Below are 24,653 nucleotides of genomic sequence, written 5' to 3' on the forward strand. Positions count from 1 at the left end.
TGCAGGAGTAACAAACCAAACTAAAAGATTGGCCACCTTTTTTCCCCCTGTAAGAAAAACAAAGTGATGCTTCCAGAATACTTGCATATTCTTACTAATTTCTGGTTAGTACCAGAACTAGCTTATGGAATACTTTAAAACCAGTTGTTCTCAAACTATTTTGATTGGCTGTACCACTTCACCAGACTAAGCCCTTAACTGTAAAAGTTTCCACTTCGTCCCCTTGAATTAGGAAAACTCACCTAAACTTGCATTGTGCTAACTCTATACTGAGCCAGACCACATGCAATTCAGTGGATGGCAGGCAACAACAATGTATGGAAATGCATCAGTAAGGTAAGAAGGGTAAATATATTGCAGATACCAGTGATTGGGAACTATTAATTTAGGGCCCAATTCGGCTCAATGAAATCAATCAAAATTGATGGCTCTCGGCACCTCTCAGGAGGCAATCAGTTCCTTGCAGGCCTTTAGACTAAACCTAGCTAATTATAATGTAATTGCTTTCCTGGCAAAAACCAAGCCACCACAGAAATCAAGAAATTCCTTCAAAAATCCATCAAAAGTTCTGAGAACGTGTGTTCAATAATACTCACAGAATTAATGATGCCTTTAAGCGCTTGGAATCCTCCAGTGACAGGGAAGACTTGTTCTTTTGTATCAGCAATTTTTTCAAGCTTTGGAAAACAAACACAAATAACTTGGCAGACCAAACATGTTGCACAATATTTTTCAGCCTGAAAATCTAAACAAAGGTCTAAAAGCCAACAGGCTCTATCATTTAGCAAGAGAATAAAAATCCTGGATCCCATGGACCTTCTGGCCCACAGTTAAAGAGAGCAGTTATGTTTTTTCTGACCAGAAGCACTTGCTGCAAAATGATATGCAGCTAATCCCACTATATGATAACCACTCAAATTCAAACAAAACCAGAGTAAAGAGGATCCCTAAATCCAGACCGTTTCAGACAATCATTTTACTTCTCTTCTTGGAGTGGAATTAAAAATTGGCACTAAAACTAAAAAAAGAGAGAGAGGTGGTGCAAACTTTTCTGCTTTCCTGTTTGCTTTCTCTTACTTTACGAAGTCTTTCTGCATACCCTTTGTACAAGGTTCCTTCTGTACACTTTTCCATTTAAAGTCCAAGTCTTCCTACTCCATTTCCATCCGCTCTGTAGTGCTAATTCTGCAAATGATCAGCTTATATGAGTACAGGACCTATAGATAAATCTTCAGTTGATGGGGAAAAAAAACAATAGTCCTTTTGTTTTCCAAAGCAAAGACTATTGTCCCCTGTCAACTCAAAGCTTATCTATAGTCACTGTACTCATGCAAGCTGTGGTCTAAGCTGGTTAACATTTGAATGGAAAGTTTCCCTAAATGATCTGGTTCAGGCGCCTATCAATAAGTGTAATTAATTTCTGAGAGATCTTTTCTGTAATAGAATGGTGGCATCCACTCATTCTTTTTACTTCTATTAATAAGCAAATGTCTAAGTATCTACTTCCTGCTCTGGAGAACATACTGCAGTGTTCCAGCATAAGTAAAGTACATTCATCTACCGCAGCGATGGCTGCCTTATAAAAACTTGTAAGATACCATTAATTAGTAATAACAACAACAATGCACTTACTTGATCTTGTTTAAAATCAAGGACCCCAACACAGTAAACTCTAGCCCCTAAACTTCTGGCCTTGTTTGCCTGTTCCAAAATAGAATGAAGAAAGAAATACACTGTTTACACACCAGGCTACACACACATACAAAAACATAGCAGAATGTAACAGACAGTTGCAGTTCAGTACTCACCTCTTTTTCTGCATACAAGGGGATCTGACCATCCAATTTACCATCTGTCAAAGCAATTATTATACTGGAGAACTTTGAGCCTCCTGCACCCTCAATTTGTTGATTTGCCTGAAAATGAACAACAATTATCCAGTTTGCAGTCATACCCAAACTTATAACCAAGGTGCTTCTACTAAATGAATGCAGCCATTTGAAATAATCCAAATAAGACTGAATGATCAAATCCATCCCTAAAACTCACCTCTTCAAAACAATCCCGTCTCCCCTCTACCTATCATCCTTTCATTAATTTAAACCGGAGTTAGACCACGGCCTTGGATTGTAATTTGTTTAGGAGAAGGAGCATGACCAACATTTTCCAAAGTTACTACTGACTTTAAGAGCCCCAGTATTTGGGTCCTCAAACTGACACACATTTAAAGCGGTATGGTTTTCATACTCTGCCATTTCTGATGATCATGTCCCTTTAAGGGGTCTCACTTTCAATATTGCCAACTCCAAACCTTCAAAAATCATTAGACAGCCCGCAAAATATAATGAAATCAGATTAAAAATAATAAGGTTTTTTTAAACAACAAATTTGGGGTTCTTTTTATTTGTCTTCTAATTTTTCAGCCCTTAGGATGCACTCACGTCACAGTGTCAAACTTTTCTCCACAACCAGGATGGCTAGAAACTTACTTTTTCTTTTTGATGAAATGTTAGATTCTCACAGATTCCCTGGTCACCAGGACCTGGGTCTTTAAATTAAACATCAAATATTCTAAGACTCACAATAAAATTTACAAGAGTTAACCACACTGCAAATTGGACACCCAAAAATTAAGGGAGCTAAAACCACTAGTCCTATGGAACATTTTGGCCTGTGTCTTTATCTATGTTTGTAAACAAACATGAAAATTTTAGATGCTCTATTAATGTTCTGTAATAATAATAAAATATAAAGCTGTTTGTGGTTATTTACTATACTAATTTCTTTAACTGTTATACAGTGTTAGTTACTTATTCCATGTGGGAAAACTAAGGTCCACCTCTTGCCTCTCGGAAACAATACAAACGAACCTCCATAAGGCAAACCTCACAGGATTTCCAAGCCCCTACATGGGTTTTTTCCTCCTACCAGGACAATCTTTGCTTGAGTAAGGACCTTGGGATGTGGCCCTTAAAGACTATTGGATGTAAGATCCAGTAACAAAAAATGCATACAAAATGTTTTAAATGCGTATTGTTTTGTTGTTACTTCAAAGGGGCATTCAAGTCATAGGAGAACACACTTTTATTTCAATTATAAGAGTATTAAAACTTACTAGTTTTAATCCTTCATGCATGTATGTATCACCAGCTGGCTTTACACTCCGTAAATTTTGAAGGCCTTTCTCGATTATGCTTCTGCGAATAATTAGAAAACAAGACCAAAGGTTGTTCAATCAATAAATGATGCTAAAAATCATATTGACAATTGGTAAAATGAATAAGGTTTGATGTTCTGTATGTCACATTGTACAAAAGGGCTACAATGTGACCCTGAAATTTTAAAACATGCAAAAAAAAAAAAAAATCATTTCAGCTCATAAACATTGCGCAGAGACAAATTTAAAATCGCAAAGCTGTGCTGGGGTAACAAATACGGTATGCCTAAGTTACGCTATGCTTTGGTGACTCAAAGAGTCAGATCCAAGGGGACTGTTTCAGGTGGAGCTTATACTGCAAACAAAAGTCCACGTACCAACTCTAAAACAGTTCACTGGCAACAGTGTCATACTTTTTGAAGGTTACTTAGCTTGCTTGCCTGCATGTACTTAGCTTCCAGGCACACGTAAATTAAAAAATAACTCCACCAAGATCCACAACTTGATTTCTGCAAGCAGCACAATGGAATGATATACCTTCATAAATACTGACAGGAGGTCATTCATGAGCCAGAAGGTGCTAAAACAGGATTACAATAATTAATCAAAGTCTGTTTACTAAATAAAAAAAATCTGTTCATTCTTTCAGCATTTGTAGGATGTTCTTGTGGTTAAAGCAATTAACTGGGATTCAGAAGAGCTGAGTTCAATTCCTGGCTTTGCCACAGACTTCATGCGTGACCTCAGGGAAGTCATTTAACCTTTATGGGTTGCAGTTCCTCATTTGTAAAAAGGGGACAACATTGTTTCTCTGTTTTACTGGAAAACCGAAAGGATAAATCCACCAGTGACTGTGAGGTGCTCAGATACTAGGGGGATGGGGCTGTAGAAGCAAGTAGGTAGAAGTAATATTTTGAATACAGTCAGTAGTAGCAAAAATAAAAGGATTACATTAAGAAGGCCATAGCCTCAGGTTCTTAGTTTTCACTTGGGCAAACTTCTAATGAAGTCAATGGGCATTTGCCCTAGTAAGGAGATGGTCATTTGGCCTAGAACGCAACAAATACAGATGACAATGAGGAAGAGCAAGGGATTGGCTAGGAAAGTATTTTCAGACTGCATGAAACCCTTCCTTAAGGCAGGCAAAGAAAAAAAAGAACTGGAATGCCACCCGGCCCGAATGCCAATGCCACGTAATTTGTTCCGCTGATTAAGTTTCTCCATGTTTAGAAGCTTTACTCCAGAAGTACAATATGTAGATGTAAATTTCAATTTGCATTCAGCAACTGATATCCATATTGACAGTTGCAATTGCAAAGGAAGAGATTCTGTGTTAAATAGATGGAAGAGAACAAGTTACGTAAAGCAACACAATCTGTTTGATCCAAATATTTTACATTCAGCATCTATAGAAACAACTTGAAACTGATTATGTATGAATGCCGATTATAAACCACATATTTCGTGCTTGCCAGAAATGAGTGGCAGCATGTCCACAGGCATTAATGTCTGCTTGCCAAGAAACAAACAACAACTGAAGTTCCAGTTTCTGAAACAGATTTCATATTGCAAAAATAGCTCTCCTACAATCAGCTCAGTTTTATCCAGTATGTCTCATGACCAGGCCTTACAGGACACTCTGGCACCTCCAGGCCTCTTTTTGCAGTTGGTACTGGTGAAATCTTTGGCAACATAAATTGTAACTTCTGCAGCAGCAGGGAGCAAGTCACCATCTATCTTCCAGTACCAAAGCAGGCATTGTAACAAGGGGGTTCATGCTACCATCACCTTCCCCCCCCACTCCTGTACCCCCAGAATTATCCAGGACTCTGTGGCTCTCCCCAGTTCTGTACCTGTTGCTGTAGCCACCAGATTGTAAATTCTTCAGGGCAGGGAGTGTCTTTCTATGTGTTTGTACAGTGCCTACCATAATGGGGCTAGGATCGCTGGTGGGGGTCCCCAGGCCCTGCTGCTGTACAAATAAATAATAATCATAATAATGAATTATAGAGCTCTGCAGGCCTCTCTTATGATTTAAGTCACATAAAAGGTGTTTTTGGAGGGGGGGCGGCGGAAATTAATCCGTTCCCTACAGTCTGTAACTTGCAGCCTGTCTGTGTTTGGGCTGAATGATTACAAATATAACATCTCTTCTCAATTCAACGTATGTGCTGCATCACACCTCTGTCTTTTAGAAAAGGCACATTTAATCCATAATAGCTACCCTGTCTGTTCTTTCTTCTGCGCTTCATAATTACTTAGATAATTCCTCCACAAGCAGCATAAAGCAAATAACACCATTCTTACAAGTCTTCCATCATGTCTTGTCTAACCTAGATTGTAAACTCCTCAGGTCAAGGACCATCGGTGAAATCCTGGCCCTACTGAATTCAATGGGAGTTCTGCCATTCACCTCATGTCTTTCCTCTCTGTGGTCCCAGTTCTGCTTCCCTTTCTCATGGTGAATTGTACTCTCCCAGAAGTACGCCCATTTATTTCAACAGGTCTATTCATGAGGTCTATCTCATGCTATTTAACATGAGTAAGGGTGGCTGACTCAGGTCCTACGTAAGACTGAAAGAACACTTTTCACGTGGGAGCCAAACTCTGCCCTGATAGCACTGCCGTCACTGGGACTGCGTGGTATACGACTCAATTCAGAATTTGGTCTAGACAGTCCAATGATGCAATAGTACTAAGCACTGAGCCCCAATGTAAAATAAACTACAACATACCAGCATCTGCCATTGGCTGAGCACACACCTTGGCTTTCCCTCTTTCGCTGGTCTAGTGTAGCTATGCAACTCTTCATGTGGACTGAATTATTACATGGTATTTATCAGTTGAACAGGTGCTGACAACACTGGAAGCCCTAGTCCAGACAACCCAACAGCTACTGATACCGTTTCTGACACCGTGCCATGTGACCCTGCCTTGATATCGTGCTGAAAATGGTGTCAGCAGCCCCTACAAGGATATGTCACATAAAAAGAAACAGACTGACTACGTAGCACAGACCAACTTCCTTGGCATTAGTGTGAACAACTGTATTTCTGACAGGCCCAAAGAGATGGAACAAAATGTTGCTTGATAGCGATGGAGAGCACATCTGAAAAAATATGCTGAAGAAACTGCTGAATGCCAGTTCTTGCTAGCGAAAGGCTTTGTCCTGGGAAATTAATACTGCAGAGGTCAGTGTTGGCTGGAATTGTCTGCTGCACGAGCCTCAGGTCACACAAGTTAAATTCGACAGAGGATTACTCTAATTTGTGAGCCTGAGTTTGCATAAAAATCTCTAAAGTTTTTCGAATTGGGGCTCCAAGTTCTTTTAGGCCAGTTCCAATTTCATATTTATTTACCATCCCACGCTGGCATCTCACATTATTAATCAGGATAGCTTGAGTACATCACCATCAACAGGCCTCTGGGAGTACATTCTGAGTCCCAATAAGTACATCACCCAAAAATGTGTATGAGGGATTGTCAACGTCTTCTCCAACAAAATGCAGCTGTGCCACAAAACTGCTATAATCCAACAGGTGTATTAGGAAGCGCACACATACTTGTTGAAGGAAAACAGATGTGTCATTTGACAAAAACAGTAAAGTTTTAATCCACATCTGTGCACAATGTGCTCCACGCACAACCTAGAATAACCCCTACACATCACCCTCCTCAGCTGAATCACATAAATTAATGAGAAGCTCTCTACCTACATGTGCTTTTTACACATCTTTGCTCAGATAATAAATGCAAACTTCCCACAAAACTCCCTTCTAGAGTCTACAGTCTATATACTGCTCTGGCTGGCTACATTTTGGCAGACCTTCCGTGCTAAAATAAATGAGTGTAAAGATAAACATGCAGAAATGCTTTGCTGGGTTGGGACTTGCGTGTATTCATCATATGCATGTGCAACAGAATACGGAGAGAAGCCCATGCTGGCAAGTACCATAAAAGCATACATAAAGACTGTGGGCCTGATCCTGTGGTCCTCACTCATGAAAGTATTCAGTAATATCAAATGGAGTTCTGCCTAAGTGAAGACAGCAGGATCACACCATACATATGGCCAAAGGTCTGAGTCAAACACTAATTATAGTTGGCAGAAGCTAGTATATGGAAACTACAGTTATATCTGCCAGCACACAGTCAGCCACAGGAGTATACAAAGTATATTGTGATGCCTGTATCATGTGCTTTTCCTAGCCACCGGTTTTTGATAAAATTATACTCTTCTGTGGCTAAAGAGGATTTTAGTCTCCAGGGCTGTCAATATGGCACTTCTCACCAACACAAAATTCACTTTAACTTCAGGTTTTTACTTCTATGGCGTGTCAATACAGTTGAAATACATTGTAAAAATCAGTATGAACTTCACTTTGTAAAGGATTAGCACTCAGCTCATTAAAATACAGTAAAGCTTCACTGACTTGAACGAATGACTGGAAATTCATTGTGCTTCACTGAGATTTGTGAATTAGCAAGTAACAAAGCACAGTTCATAACAAATCAAAGATACTGTGTCACTAAATGGTACTACGTCCCAAATACTGCAATGTGCTGAGCCCCTCATCTTCTGCTGGAGCCAATGGGAGTCAAAGATGCTGAGCTGTTCTCAACTGTCGACCCCTTTATATTTAGAATCAAAGTTGTTCAAAGTGTATCTGCATTAAAAATCTCTCTAATCAGTCATGTATGTACAGTTCCTGTTATTACTACCCATCTTCCTCATCTTCTTTCGCAACCCCCAGTGAATCACAAAAGGGTGATTTTTTTTTTCCACGATTTGCGTGCAGCGATGCCTCAGGAAATATTGGATGACAGAAATGAAAGGAAGAGGCACTCACTTACAACAAAATGTGCTCCTCCAGAACTCTCCTTTCTAGAGCTTATTTTCATAGAAAAATATGTTTTAACTCCTTCACATGACTGAGAACATAGTACATCGACTCACTGAAACAGCACTTGTGCTTATGTGGAGGGATGCCAAAATCCCGCCTAGGCATTCAAAATAGTGTGAACTACTGTATCAGTCGTGACGGTCAGTGTTCAGGAAGGAATATGGCATTGAAAAGAATTAAGCATCATGATCTCCATTTTGCAAATGAAGAAACTGATGCACAGGGACGTGACTTGCCTGTGATCACACATCAAGATAATGGCAGAGTTGAGACAAAGAACCTAGATCATTTGACTCATTCCGACCTAGTGGACCATCCATTGGAACGTTCACAAAAATAAACACAGACATGAACTGCTGCCTTATGATTCTGACATTTCCATACTGGCTACCTCTTGAAAGTATCAATCATTTTGCTAACATTATCTGATTTAGTAAAAGCCCTAAAGAAAAGGAATAATGAACTAACCTGTCTCCAGTTAATGGCATAATGGCTTGCGCTTGGGTGGAAAACACTATGAAGGATAATCTCATCCGGGGGCTTTTAAAGAAAAGAAAAATACATACATTTTAGACAAATGAAAAGAGAGCCTTGTACAGTTATATCCATTCATCATTTTTTTGCTTTTCTTTATTAGCATTATTTTCATCATCTTATTTCCAAAGCATACACTTTCAAACTACAAATTAAGAAGGTGGAGAAGAAAAAGGGAATTCATGAACTGTTTACTTCTTGCGCTCATACCTTTCTTCCACTGGTGTTCTGCAAAATGCAGAAGAAAAATTATTGTTTTCCTTCTTGCTTTATCATAGGCTGTAGATAAACACTGGTTAAAATGAGGTATTTAACCTCAAAAATTCATGCACCAAACTGCAGTTTGCATATTGCAGTATAATGAGGCTTCAAATTTTTAAGGCATGCACGCAGATTTTTGTACTCACCCAACTATGAGTGCGTATGCAACTTGAGGATTTGCACACACACATTTTTGCACATGTGCAATTCTAATTTATGCACATGCACTGGTTGTTATGGGCATTTATGGACCTGTGCAAAAGCGAGCTTACATTTTAAAAGTTTGGGCCTGACACAATTTAAGACTTTTGGGCCAAATTCATACCTGAGGTAAGAAGGCACAACACTAGTAATATTAAAAGTAGCAGCACCCACTTATTCCAGGTCTGAATTTGGCTATTTCATTTAAAACAAGGTTTCATTATCTGCAGTTTCTCAATGAGCAGGTTCCAATGTTCTTCAAAGATATTTGTAATAGCTAAAAGCAATTCTCTCAAAAGGATTATTGGGCAAATGTATGCGATAATCAGCAATATGACCTAAACACGAATTTAATAAAGGATCAGTCTTTTCCGTTGATGTATATTCTTAGCTCCCACTAATGTTAAAAGGAATTATACAACAGACATCAGCTGAAGACTGGTCCCTCCCTAAGACTGATTGATGCTTTTGATGGCCAAGACAGTGACATTTGTAAAATGGGTTCTAACAGCATCTCACCTCTCCTTTTTGAAATTGTAACATTTTAATTTATAAATGTATCAGAGAAATATACATTGAAAATTGTTATAAGATTCATAATATTTGTGAGGCTATGCGAATGTATTAGGTTAACATTAATAAGGATAAACATCAGTATAATTTGATTATATTTTAGTTCATGTGTATTACTAATTTTTAAAAAATTTTGTTTTATCATACGTATCAGAGAAATATAATGTGAATATGTGACAGATCTGTTACATGTTACTTTGATTTAAGGCACTGGCCTAATCCTTCCACTGGCGTTTTCCTGAGAAAAGACAGCAGACTCAGGCCCTTAAGTCCATTTAGTTGTCACAAGCAGTTGTCAAACAGACAATACAATGCTTCCAGTCTGAAATACTTCGGATAACATAAGCAGATAATGAAGATCAGAAGAGGGATCTTTTCATTTGAGATGTGAGTCCTTTGAGTTACCTCAAAGTTACGAATGGATTTGACTATTTGAATTGGTCATTAAGAAACACATAAAATATCCTCTTCAGCAAGCATCCTTTATTTCATTTCACTATCCAAGCCTTCAGACTCTAGAGTGATGTGTGGGAGCAATATACCTACAGACATACACAGTCATAGGCATGTAACACAGGAAATAAATGAGTGATATTACTGCTGCAGGCCTACATCCTGCCAACCAATCAAAATGGAAAACAGCTCACATTGGTATCATCTAATTTTTAGAATGACCCTGTTCAATGTTTTCACTGCATGCTGAACTGAACAGCCTCAGACAACTACTAAACAATTCTCTGTTGTTCTTTCCACAACTAATATTTTAATTTAAAAAAAAAAAAGGGGGGGGGGGGAGGAGATGGTCTGATTGTCATGTATAATAAGGGCACTATACAGCAGTGGTTCTCAAAGCCGGCCTGCTGCTTGTTCAGGGAAAGCCCCTGGCGGGCCGGACCGGTTTGTTTACCTGCCGCGTCCGCAGGTTCGGCCAATCGCGGCTCCCACTGGCCGCGGTTCGCTGCTCCAGGCCAATGGGGGCTGCGGGAAGCGACACAGGCCCAGGGACGTGCTGGCCGCCCTTCCCGCAGCCCCCATTGGCCTGGAGAAGCGAACCGCAGCCAGTGGGCACCGCGATCGGCCAAACTTGCGGACGTGGCAAGTAAACAAACCGGCCCGGCCTGGCATGGGCTTTTCCTGAACAAGTGACGGACCGGCTTTGAGAACCACTACTCTACACTACTCAGACAGCGTAAAAGAGCCTTAATAGGAGTAAAAAGAAAAGGAGTACTTGTGGTAAGACTAACATGGCTGCTACTCTGAAACCTTAATAGGAGTGTAAATCATTTAGAATATCAGGCTCATATATTCTGTGTTCTTCAGCTGATCCAGCCAGACAACATTCTAATCCAGCTGTTGCGAAAGGGAGTGTCACTTGGCTGCAGAAGAGGATGCACCAGTGGCTTTGTAATGAACACACACACCCTTTTTTCCACCACTAGCTGAAAGTAAGAATGGCCAAGGCCTCTCTCTCTTTTTTAAACTTCCAGAATGACTTTCAACTTTGTCACCCAGGGTTCTTTTACATAAAACTTGACCTTAGCAAGATGGATGGAAGCAATATTTAACTACGCAACCCTTATTCACATCCTCTTCTTTAGCTGGCCAAGCTTACAATTGACTACTGCATTTCATTTTCCACTAGAAAAAATTAACCCCCATAACATCCTGTATCTGTGAGGTTTTTTTTGTTTTTTTTTTTTAAAAGGAAGGTGTTTCATTACACCAATTCTTAATTTAAAATATAACAAGCCAGTTTGTAACAGCAACATTTGTCAGAGGAGAAGAATTGCTATTTATCAGTAAAGTTTGTTGCATATATACAATGCATATATTAAACTGGCGCAAACTTTAAACACATGCCTGCACTTGAGAAGCAAAAGCTTTCCCTTACTTTTAGGCTGGATCACATATTCACTTTAAATTTCCTGATATCTTTATCGTGACCTCTAAAATTAGGGTAACACTAAACAATCGACGCAAAAAAGAATATATCAGAATCCACTGATGTTGTTTATGGGAGAAGCAATGTTAAAAAAAAATAATCAAATCAGATATAACAACAAATTAAGAATCCAATATTTAAAGATGTTTGCAGATTAACATTTTACTAAGTTCCAAACATGGTGACATCATAAAGTGAGAGTTTATCGTCCAGTTTATCTGAACATTAGAGTTCAAATGCTTTATATGCTTATGAAGGGTTTACAGCTGATAACCTTCCAGAAAGATTTGTTTTGTAACATACCCCAGTATCAATTAAAAGCAGAAGCTACCAAAGTGAAAACATACCTCACAAATCTGTCTGTGAGTTGTTTTACAAAATCATAGATCTCAATCCAGTTCTGTGCTACACTCCCAGATCTGAAAAGAAAACAAAAAACAGGTTAGTATGTTTTAGCTCAGGGAAAGTAGACAAAGATTATAACTTAAATACTTCCATCCATTTAATTTTTTCAGGGGAAGGGGGCAGGAATAGCTATTGCCATAATACATTACTACATTATTTCAAATGATCTCCAGCAGGTTCATGGGGGTTCTGCCACATCATCTTCCTGTGATAATCTGTCAATCTACTGCATAGCATAATACATTTAGCATACAGCACAATATAGGAAACTGCACGTCAGTTTTGTTAGAATGTGCTTCTCTGGGATGCCCAGGTCCACAGATTAAAACAGAGATGTTCACTCTTGCAAATTGAGGGCCTGCATCTCGCCTTTCTACCTTACGATTTTGCCTGTAGCACACTATGAACAAACTTTATCCCCCAAAAAAGGGGATGGCAGGAGATGCAGATAACTAGATCTGGTCTAAAAAAAACAAAAAAAAAGTTTACGGCACAGTTGTCGGTCAGAAAACGCAGTTAGTCAAAAATAAAAAACATTTTGTGGGAATGTGTCAGTTACAATTAAATTTTCAATGGGAAAAGTTGAAATGATTCACTTTTAATGATGATTATCGAAACAAAATGAGAAAATAGTTATGTTACTATAGCACTTAGGGGCCTTAGTGATGGACCAGGCCCCTTGTGCTGGGCGCTGTACAAACACAGAACAAAAAGACTTGTCCCTACCCCAGAGAACTTACAATGTTGAGATGTTTCAATACAGTAAAAATGTTCCATTTTGACTTTATTGTTTCATTTCTTTTATGCTGTTATCACTTCACTTCTCTCACACATCTCAACTCCTTTTCCCAGGTTCAGAAGGTCAGAGGAGCTCATGATTCTTTGCCACTCCCTCCAGTCCCTGGCACAAGTTCATAGGTCTTGGAGTTCCAGTCCTTTTCTCTTCAAACTTCTCTTGACAGAGTCTTTCCATCCCATCCTTGGTCTTCCACATCCTTTCTTGCGATCTTCATCCTCCCACGCTCTGTTTGCTGGTCCTCGTTCTCCCATTCTTATCACATGTCCAGCCCACCTCAGCCTTGCACTCTCCAGCCTATTGATCACGGAGAATCCCAAGTGCATCTTCCCTCTCATTTCTTCCATGCACACTCCATCTACCCTCCACGTGCCCGCCATTCTCCTCAGTACATTATTTTCTACTACCTGTATCTTCTTATCTTCCATTTCTGTAAGGCCCATCATTTCCCAACCAAACACATGTGGCATACACTTTTCTGTCGTTTTTTACTCAGTTGTCAGTTCTACAGTATTCCTGCCTCCTTTTTTCACTGCTGCCCATGCACACTGGATTCTTCTTTTCAGTTCTCCAGATCTCTCTCCGATGGCACCAAGTGTACTTCCCCCAAGTAGACAAATTCTTTCTCATGATTCAGCTTCTCTCCTGAAACTTCAATCAACAGGTATTCTTCTTCTTTCTCTACTTGAATAATTTCCATCTGTTTTGTGTTTACTTTCAAACCATGATCTTCAAACACAGATGCTTTTATATGGTATTAAAATATTAATTTAATATTACATTTGTGGGTGGTATTTAATATTGTATTATATTGTAATGTTTTGCCATTATTGAAACAAAAAAGGTTTACTTTACAAAACAAAGTATTTTGACATTATTGAAATGGAACATTTCAATGGCTCTGAATCAAATTTTTGCAGAATTTTTATTCTGTGGGAAATTTTGGCTTTTTGTTCTAGTTTGGACTGAAAACAAATTTCGGAATATCAGAATTTTCATGGAACAGACATTCCATTCTTTGACCAGCTCTACAGATAGCCATTTTCCAGTAAGAGCTCAGACTGCTCTTGGCAAAAGAGAATCCTCCTCTCTTTCACAGAAGGCCATAAGGCAGATATCCTCACCGCCTTCCAGCACAGGGAAATTCAGACCTCCAAAGACAATGCCAAACTGAATTAATTAACCATCTACAGTCACTTCCCCATACACCCTGTGGTAATCTCAAGAGAACTAAACCCGTAACCCCTCTTCCACTGTTCACCACATTTTGCTATCACCCACTGACACACGATATAGAACGTAACCTCACCACACACCTGTTCACCCACACACAGAGATACAACGCCACTCACACATCTCACCTACAACAACCCACAGACACAACCCCTGCCTGCCAACACAATCCCATGCAGATACGTACACACAAACCCCGCTTACACTCCGCACACAGATACAACCCCAACATCCCACCTATACTCCACACACAGAGGCAGGCACAAACCCAACCTCTATACACACACCCCAACTACACCCCCATACAGATACTCACACCCCAGACAGACACACACACACAAACCCCAAACAGAGACTTCCACCGACCACCTATACTCCACAGAGATACAACCCGACCATCCCATCTATTCTCCACACCCACAAAGCCTACCTCCACATCCTCACCCCACCTATACTCACACAACACTCCCTACAAAGGGAGACTCCCGCTACACCTTCATAAAAGAGAGACATGCCCCAATTACACCCCCATACAGAGACACACACAACCCACATCCTCAAATAGAGACACACATCCCATGGAGCTACAAGCCTTCCAACTACACCCCACACAGACACCCACACCCTACCTACATACACACCAACTACACCCCCATGCAGACACACACACACACACACCTCTACTACACCCCTAGGTGCTGGAATTAGGGGTACTGGGGGTCAGGCAGCACTCCCTGCCTTGAAGTGGTTTCATCATACCCAGGATTTACCGATTGGTTCAGTGGCTCTCAGTACCCCCACTGTGCAATTTGTCCCAGAACCCGCACCGAAAGAGAGAGACACACACACACCCCTACACCCCCACGCAGACACACACCCTCCCCATACACACCTACACCCCCACGCAGAGAGAGACACACACCCCCACGCAGAGACACCCCCCCCAATACACACCTACACCCCACGCAGAGACACACACACACACACCCCAATACACACCTACACCCCCACGCCCTCTCCCCAGGCCCCGTGCCCTTGGGGGAGGGGGGAGCCCGCCTGCCCGCCCCCCACTCACTTGTCCAGCACGAAGTACAAGTCAAATGCTCCGTGGCAGGAAGGCTCGTCCTGGGCTCGAACCGCCGGCAGCAGCAGCAGCAGCCAGAGCAGCCGCGGGGCCGCCCGGCGGGGCCGCATCCTGTCCCCGCTCGGCACCATCGCCCCGCTCCTCTCCGCAGCCTGCCCCTGCAACGAGCAGAGAAGCTGGGTCCGGCGGCCGCAGGCAGCGCGGGGCGCTCGGAGGACAAAGGGAGTTGCAGAAAACTCCTGGCGGATCCCGGAGGAGGCAGGATCCCTCTGTGTCCTCGTGTCCCCCCCCCCCCCCCCCGGCCCCGAGACGAGGGGCGCTGGCTGGCAGCTGCTGCGCTCCTCCTCTTCCCTCCCTGGCGCGGGGCTGGCAGGCCGGGCTCCCTGGGTGCGCAGCGCTGCCCGCGTCCTCGGCTCGGCAAGGTTCCTGGCCACACGCTCCCGCAATGGCGACCCCACGCCGGAGTCAAAGCGAAGCGCCTCCCCACAACAAACCGCGCTGAAACTTTTCGGGGGTGGGTTGTTGGCCAGGAGCCGCCTTTTGTGGCCTCCTCAGGATGTGACTCATGTGCCCTAGCGCTGGTTCCGTTCGCCCGGGGACCTCCCCGCCCTCCCCGGGCACCGATCACCGATCACCTCGGAAGAAAGGAAGAGAAAACCAAGCAAACAAACAAAAAGCAGCCAGCCCCTCCTGGGGTGTCTCTTTGAAAGGGGTGGGGATAGGGAGCGACTGAGCCTCTCGCACACACATGTACTTACAAGGGAGTCATTCCAGGTTCATCCCCGAGGCGCCTGGCTTTGATTCAGTGGCCAGATTTCAAAAAATATAAAACCACGGGCTGAAGAAAAAAAAAATGTATGACTCTGCTTTTATCATTCAGCATCAGGCTGAAACTAGACCTCCCACAAGCCCAGAGTCAGGGGTTTGGTTTTCTCTTTAAATCTGTGCCATAAGTAAAGCAGAAGCCTGACAAAAGTCATTTTTTCCCCACCCTCAAGAGAACATTTTTTTCTAAGGGCTCCATCCTGCTGGGTGCTGAGTCCTGTGGCCCTGATCGTGCAAAGCATTTAAAACAGTGTTCAAACTGAAGCAAGGGAGTGCTTAAGTAGCTGGCGAGGGCAGGTCCTAGTGTGGTCAGTACCTTGCAAGACCCGGGCCTAAAAGCAGAGCTTAACTGTAATGGGAACTGCAATTTGTAAGTGGCTCTGCACAGAAAAGATCTGGGGTTTTCACTCTGCTGTCAGTGCAATTCCATGCTGTGAAAAATTCAAGCAAGAGTGCAACAGTTGGAGATTAAAATAAAAATCAATCAATCATTCTAATAGCAAAGGGCATCTATTACAGTAACAAAGCTCTGGATGCTCCCGACATACATTTTAAAGAAAACACTACAGGTGTTGACAAACCCAAGCATGAAAAAATCATGGAGTTTTTTAAAAAAACAAACTGATTTTCTTTTTCTTTTCTTTTTGATTTGGGAGCCTGTAGGATTCACATTTTCAAGTTCTTTTCTGCAGCCATGAGGCTCGGGAACTTATTTTTCAAATATGAACAGTAAGATTCTCATGTTCTACAATGACTAAAGGAGAGAACAGCATGAGACTACCAGGAGACCCATGCTAAAATTGCAGGAGAGGGCAATGCTACTTATATTATGGAAATTTTTTAAACCCATACTAATTATGAAACCCCTAATTTAAAGAAAACCTTGTTTTTTCAGGCATTTTAAAATAGTGTTGCCTTTTAGAAGGGTAGAAATTTGGTCCCAGAGACTATTAAGTCCTTTACATTCAGGGAAGGGATGATGTCCTGGCAGCACAGGATCTAAGCCTATTCAGCAAGAAGACTCATGACTTTAAATAACGTATCAGAGCAGATGTATGCCAACTGCCAAGATCAGATTTAACTAGTGGAAGACTGGAATTCCAACTTTTTATGGATTGGTGTCTCCATATTTGGGTGCACAATTTAAGACATCTTAAGGAGGCCCAATATTAAGAGGGTGGGTGTTCGGCATATCCTGAAAACCAGGATTCAACCAAAAATTGATCGCTCATCTCTAAATCGCTAGTCACTTTTGTAGATGTAGAATACACACACACACTCTCACACTCTCTCTCTCTCTACTACTGTTCCAACAACTCCCATGTCATATTTGTGAATTTTCTGTAGACAATTTTTAATTATTTTATTATTTCAACTACACATTAGCTAGAGTAGATCAAAACTGTATCCTTGGTACTCTGCAAACTGTAACCACCAAAATGTGATAAGGTACAGTAGATGGACCTTGCGCAGCTAAATGTGGAACAAACATTTGTTTTGGACCATAAGCTAAAGGATTCACCGCAAACATGAGGTATTGTAAAAAGCATTGTTTTGTACCACAAGAATGTTACCTTTTAGATTTTTCCATCTGGGATTTCAGAGTTTTACAGAAGTGCAAACATGATTAATAGTCCTAAAATATTATCTAAAGGCTAGCATGCATACATTACATGTGAGTTACTGGATGGAAAATTCTGTGCATATGACAATGCCAAATCACAAGTAGTATTGGGTAAATTAAAGTTATTGTAAAATTAAAAATAGATTAATCTAACCACTAATTCTTTGTTTCATTTTTGTGAGATTCAGTCACAGCCCCTTATGATCACTAAGCCTAAGGGGTCAAAATTACAGCTTTCATTTTCTCGGGAACACCACTGCCTTAATGCATCTCCAAATTCATTTTAACAGACTTGTTTTAATGCAAGAAGGAGTCCAAATTCAACCATGGTGCATGCAGATGTAATGCTGCTGATGTCAATGAAGTTGTACGGGTTTACTACATTAAATGTAGCCCTAGTGTAGACGTAAAGGGGCTGATCCCAAACCCATTCACCTCAGTGGTCCTTGGATGAGGCCCAAAATGAGCATTCCCTCTTAAAATATTAAACGATGGTTTCCCCAAAAAGCATGGTCACTATAATACTGACTTTTAATATCATATTTGCTATACCTGTTTAATAAACTGACCAAAATCCTGTCTTCAGTTTAAATTCCATATACAAGAATATTCAGTCAATAAGCTATACCATGCGGCTGTAGGGGAATATTGTACACCTCAATGGTAATATATGATGGAAGACCAAAGCCCAATGACTTGAACCACCTGACAATTGTTCTGAAATGAGTGGCCTGCTGGAGAATGTCAGATGTTATTTGGGAGCAATTTACCACACTGATTTTGTTTCCACCTATTGTCAAATAAGTCATTTGTGCATAAACCTCTGTCTTTGATGAGCAGTAGGCTGTACTGCCTTGTGGCTATTGTGAAATTGAATTTGTATGGAACATTTGTACATACTGGGAAATATACATATCGATATGACATTACTGGCAATCTAAAAGCTCCATTTGTTCCCAAGATCCTAAAACATTTTTACACTTAACATGTTTGATGCTTGGATTTCTAACCCTGACCCTTTTGTTTCCGTTTCTGTGATACTGGTTCTATTTGGGTTTTCAGGAGGCTTTCATTTGTCTTTAGGCTACAATTACTAGTCCAGAATTAGTAATCCCACCTAATTTCCCCATTATAATCCATCTTCACATGTAACTTGGCCCTTTGGTGTTTTATACTTTCCATCCTTTAAAACTCAGAAGATTCTCTTTGATTAAGAACCATTGGTGGAAATTCTGGTTTCATTTAAACCCCTGTAACACCATTGCCTTCAATGGAACTCTGGAGGTCTAAATGATGGCAGATTTTAACCCATAATTTGCTTTTAGTACTATTTAGCTCTTATGTAGCACTTTTCAGCTGTAGGTCTCAAAGCACTTTACAAAGAGAGATAGGTATTGTTATGCTCATTTTAAAGATGGAGAAACTGAAGCACGGGGCAGTTAAATGACCCTAAATGACCCAGTAGATCAGGGGCAGAGCCAGGAATAGAACCAGGATAGGAATTATTCCCTCTGCTACTGCCCTGCTATACAAGGGCTATAGAAACCTCATAGCTGGCTATGTTCTTAGCAGAGAGTGCCCTTTGTTAGACCGCTTGCAAGCCCTGCTGTGGCTGTTCCAGGTTGCAGACCTGTCCACAGAGAGCCCAGGCAAGGTTGCTGGAATGTTCAGCCCCAGATCAACCTGAAATGCCAAAGCCAAAAAGTATCTTAACGCCCTGCCTCCACCTAGGCTGAACTTGTGTGTGCAGTGCCGCGATAGACACAGCATACAATCTCACGCCCAGGTTTCCTGGCAACCAGGCCAATGTCCTAGCTGTTGTACCACAGGGCCACCCTTAGGATAAATAGACTTTCATCCTAGCCTGCGAAACATTGTGCATCTTCGGTTCAAGAACAATTGCGTATTGTCTGTAATCCTGAAAAATGTTCAAAGGAAAAACCTCATCTTTTACGCTTCTCTCTCACGAGTCTAGATGCGGCTATTACGAAAGGGCTGCTAACTGCATGCTTTCACAATGGGATCTCCGTTGTGCTGTGTGCTGGTGGTATTAGCTCATCTTAAGTGATCCCTCTCCTTACAGTGGGTATGATAACACCCATTGTTTCATGTTCTCTGTGTACATAAATCTCCCCACTGTATTTTCCACTGCATGCACCCGATGAAGTGAGCTGTAGCTCACGAAAGCTCATGCTCAAATAAATTGGTTAGTCTCTAAGGTGCCACAAGTCCTCCTGTTCTTTTTGCAAACACGGAGATATAACTCAAGAGAATCCTGACAACATGAGTCTTTAGATAAATGTCACTGAGATGTATTTGAGATAAATATACTGTATTATGGATTGATATTTTTATCTTCCTTGAATCTCTCGTCTTTTAATTAACATCTTTCTTGTTCATACATGGTAAAATACGAAAAGAATCACACCAACCATAAGCTAGCAAAGTGGATGTCTTTAACATCCATCATTTCCTTGACACTTCTAACACAACCATTTTCCCCACTGAACTGATAGTCAAAATAGTGGGACTTCACACAGAATTTTAAATTGTATTTTTGCTGGGGATCACAACACAATTTCACTCTTGTGAGATCAAACAAATAAGACGGCATCAGGGAATACAGAAACTATGAACTACAGACATTTTAACAAATGTCATTTCTTATTAAAAGAGCGACTTTTGCAGGTTACTGTCACCATTCCTTGTGTGTCATTATATGCCATAGGTCAATCTCAAAACTAGCCCTGTTACCATGGGGGAAAAATACGTACCGACATTATTACATGTGTGTGTGTGTGTGTTTATTTTTGGCTTGAGAACAAATGCAGCAGTACAGAATGAAGTGCCTATATTTGACAGGAATTAAAAAATGGAATAATGAAAAATAGCTTTAACTATCCATAAAGTTTTATATATATATATATATATATTACTTTATGGATAGTTATATATGTATTATACACACACACTCAGGGCCCAATCCTGTCATACTCGTATACCCTAAACTGCCATTGACTTTCAATGGGTTTGGGTTGCACAAGAATTATAGAATGGAGCCTTAGTATCACAATAATCTCTTCCCATAAACATGCACAACTGCCATTGACTTCAGAAGTAGGTCCAAGAGCCACTAGCAATCTATAAGAGCCCACATTCATTAAACCATAAAAGATAGTGATAATTGGCCCAGTCATGACCCCTGAATCCAGGCAAGGAGTGATCCCTCCCCAAGTTGACCTGTCCCCACTGCTGGCGCTGGACCCACAAAGGATCTTCCATGCATAGCCAATGGGGCAGCACAGAAGGCCAGTGGAATGCACACAAACACACACAATTCCACAGGAATATTAATATACCCATTGGAGCCATGGTGGGGAAGGACCACTGGAGACTCACACCTGGCATGGAGGCAGACAAGGCTTACTGCTGATCCCTCAGGATTGGGGTGGATCTTGCAGGGTCTGTATAGATCGCAGGACCAGATATGCAGCCTGTTGCACAGAAGATGGTAAACCCCCCCTCCTCTTGAACAGTAAGGACAGCACTGAGTGAAGGCAACCTTATGGCGATTTCCCCCTCTTTAGTCTTCTCCCTCAGGATCCGCCCCATGAACTTTATAGGGCTTTTGAGCTTGCCAGACAAAGAGCAAATAAACTATATTGCTCATTTCCCATAGACACACAAGAACTTTAAAAAGGATTAAGGAATGACTAGCCTGTGATTTATCAAATAACCAACAAAACTAAGACAAGTTTTAGATAAGTATAGATGGCTGCTTTATAATCAATTAAATTTAAGAAATGCTGAGGCAAGTCTGGCCTTTGTCTTTCCAGCAGCATTATGAACTAGCATTTGATGTACCAGAGAATGAGTGTCAAGTCTTATAATCAAAATAATGCTGAAAAATTAGTCTTTAGTACTCTAGAACCCAGCCTGGAGGCCCAGGAATTTTGGTCTGGCCTGTAGTATATCTGTCATATTATCCAGTCTGTCAGGAAACCTTATTTCAAATGCATTTGACTATCCATATTTTTATACTGACCTTGTCTGCCAAGTGAATATTTATTAAACCCATGCTGTTTTCTTGTTTCCAAGCGTGGGAATTCCTTTATTCTTTTGCAGATGAGTCAAACAAGTTTTGCTGAAGTGGTTAGATGATACAAAGATGACGACTTATGTACATAAGACAAGCATATGGCTGTTTACTGTGTACACAAGAAAAGCACAGGGTTATTTATTCTTTTGGTTCCTTTTACAGCCCACACAATGACCAGCACTTCTTTTTCAATTCCCAGAATTTATTAAAAAATTCCCCCCCCCTTCTAGAAATTACCTAGAAGTTCACAAATAAATTCATGCTTTCAAAGTTAGATTAATTTATCTCTTTGAACACCATACTATTCAGTGCAATTTAAGTAAATTTTGCTGGCCTCACTGGCTTTTAACACATAGTCATCAGAATAAATATGCGTGTGGGGCCAAATTCAGGAGTGGTGCAAAAGGTGATGTAAGATACACTTCCTTATAGCTACCTACACCCAGTTTACTGAAGACTCAGTGAATCTTAAATTGTGCAACTTAAAAGCCAAGGAGCCCGAAAAAGGTATATGTTAAAGTGAAGAAGGAGGATGGTTAAGGTATTCGACTGGAACTCAGGACCCAGTTCTGCCACAGACTTCATGTGTGACTTTGGACAAGTCACTCAGTCTCTTTGTGCGTTGGTTCCACATCTGTAAAATGGGGATAATAATACTTCCTTTCCCTCACTCTCTTGTCTATTGAGAATGTACACTTTTCGGGGTAGGGACTTTCTCTTACTGTTTGTAGAGTGCCTATCACAACAGAGCCCTGATGTCTGTTGTGCCTTCAAGCATAAACAAATAAATAACTGTAATAAATAATAAACATACACTTTCTTCCTGTTCCTCAACGTGTAAATTAAACTCTTTTAGACATAGGCAGAGAGATTACAAATTAATCTAAGGGAGACTAAGTGAGTGTAAAAGAACCTTAATTAGGATATGAGATTCCAATTTATACCACCTTCCACATCTCTTCTGAGTATGGCCCCAGGTTATTAAACACTCAGGGATTTAATCTGAAATTACTGTGATTTAACAAAGCAACTTAAAATGTCGTTCTTCCCCTTGTTCCTTATAGGCAAGAAGAAAAGCTTAATCTTTTTTTAAAAAGTGATGTGGATGACATTGAAAGACAAATAGAACTTGGGATAGTGTGGGAAGATGCTGGCTGCCCTTTACTTCTCAGCCTCGACTCTTGACCTACGGCACCCCAGCTGTAGAAGTAGGCTTGAGTGGAGCTGCACAGGGATGCGGGTTATATGGAAATACAAGTGCCCAATAGGGCCATTCTTATGTTCTTATAACTAGCAAGAGACCACCAAACTGCTAGTTTAATTTCCACTTGTGAGTAGCGAAGGGTGAAACTCAAAAGGTTTGGAGGTTCCATTCAGATAAGGAACCAAAAGTTTGGATGCTTACCATACCCTTTTTCAAGTATCTAAACCTCATGAGTGAAAACCTGGTGCTACCTAAATATGGGCAGGCTTTCACTCCATACGTCCACAAAACAGGGCTGGATATCTTGTGAGAACTGAACTTTTTCAGATCTCCAAAATATTGTGTTGGTTTTTTTTAAAAAATCTGGGCAAAAGAGATCAGGGTTCATGGATGTTTTATCCAGACTTGATTCACTTTTCTCTATTCATGAGCCACTTCTCTCCTGCAATGTGGATTTGCATGTTTCTTCGTCGTTCTACTGCCAGGAGAATGGAATAACCACAATCAGCCAAGATGTAGATGAAGTGGTTTGTCAACAAGTGGGGAGAGCATCAGTGACATGCACCAGCTCCTGTCCTTTTCCTGATAGTCCCAGGACCAGGATGAGGTCACTTAAAATCTTGGTACCCCTACTCATGCATCAGACAGCTAACCTACTGGAATAAGTGATTTTTTTCTCTCTTCTAGCACTATCAGTCTCATTAACGATTCTACAATGCCGTTTCCTACTTTAGAAAAAATATATCTGTTAGCTAGCGGGGTTTGACAATACAGATTTGAACATCTCTATTTAATCACTGCCACTGTACACTTAATAGAGTATGGCCCTGATTCAGCAAGACACTTAACCACATGCCTAACTTTAAGCACATGAGTAGTTCCATTGAAGGCAATGGGGATGTTCACATGCTTAAAGTTAGGCATGTGTTTAATGAATTTAAACATGAAATTAATTGTTGAACGAAGGAAGAAATGATCAGTCATCTTTTTACTTCAGTGCAAAGGAATCACATTTTGTCTATGGTAAATTAATCTAAGAGAAAAGTGTTCATAACAGATCTTTATTATTACGTGCAGTGGATGTTGTTTGGATCTAGGAGAACAGGGAAACCAATGTTCTTTTAAAATGGGGCTTTTCAAAATGACATTAAGAAAAATAACCCAACAGCAGCAGCAGCAAAAGCTTTCAGACGTAAGATTAATGCATAAACAATCACAAGATCAGCATCAAAATTTACCTCACAGGAAGTGGCAAATAGTACCATTTGAAATATCTTTTCTCCTTGCTCAACATTTAACACCACAGATAGATACACCACCTCCCTTCCCCCACCCCCCGACTTTCCCCATTAGCACCCAACACAATCTGTTCCCTAATTTTGATTCTCCATGGCCCACCTCAAACGCTTACTTTCCTTTTGGCCCATAGGGGATGAGTGGTGATAACTGGCCAGACCTTTGGATAAACAGCAGTCTGTGAGAGACTGAAGTGGACATACCCCAAAACAAAAGCAACTGGAAAGAAATATTCACCCCTAATATTAGAGATGCCCCTTACATTTTAACATCCTGAGAGTGTTCATGTGTCCCAACTCTAAGCAAGGACCCATCCTTAGATACATGTCAACACAACTCCTTAAATGGCTCAGTAGGACACTACTGAACAAGGCAAGACACCCCTTTGTCACAGCTTCTAGGTTGGCTCAACAGAGGGGAGTTTAACATGGTCAGCCAAAATCAAGCGAGTGCAAAACAAATTTTTTGCTGGTTTAATTATAGAATATAAATTCTAGCCAAGATGTTGGAAGGTT

The 24,653-nt window shown here is 40.9% G+C and overlaps 1 protein-coding gene across 2 annotated transcripts in view; it reads right to left on the reverse strand.

Annotated features, from left to right (window-relative positions):
* Window positions 1–15,955, reverse strand: part of ANTXR2 (ANTXR cell adhesion molecule 2) — a 172,129-nt gene extending 156,174 nt beyond the window's left edge. The window contains exons 1-8 of one of the 2 annotated variants that reach the window (XM_074950469.1): window positions 15,849–15,955; window positions 15,082–15,248; window positions 11,920–11,991; window positions 8,530–8,601; window positions 3,116–3,197; window positions 1,809–1,916; window positions 1,633–1,701; window positions 597–677 (exon numbers count right to left, since the gene is read on the reverse strand). In XM_074950469.1, coding sequence (XP_074806570.1) covers window positions 597–677; window positions 1,633–1,701; window positions 1,809–1,916; window positions 3,116–3,197; window positions 8,530–8,601; window positions 11,920–11,991; window positions 15,082–15,221 — 624 coding nt within the window. In that variant the 5' untranslated portion in view covers window positions 15,222–15,248; window positions 15,849–15,955. Of the gene's footprint in view, window positions 1–596; window positions 678–1,632; window positions 1,702–1,808; window positions 1,917–3,115; window positions 3,198–8,529; window positions 8,602–11,919; window positions 11,992–15,081; window positions 15,378–15,848 lie in introns of those variants that run through there. The other variant, XM_074950470.1, reaches the window with a different exon arrangement.
* Window positions 15,956–24,653: the final 8,698 nt, after the last annotated feature.

Source organism: Natator depressus, chromosome 4 (genome assembly GCF_965152275.1).
Source record: "Natator depressus isolate rNatDep1 chromosome 4, rNatDep2.hap1, whole genome shotgun sequence".
NCBI classification, from domain to species: Eukaryota; Metazoa; Chordata; order Testudines; family Cheloniidae; genus Natator; species Natator depressus.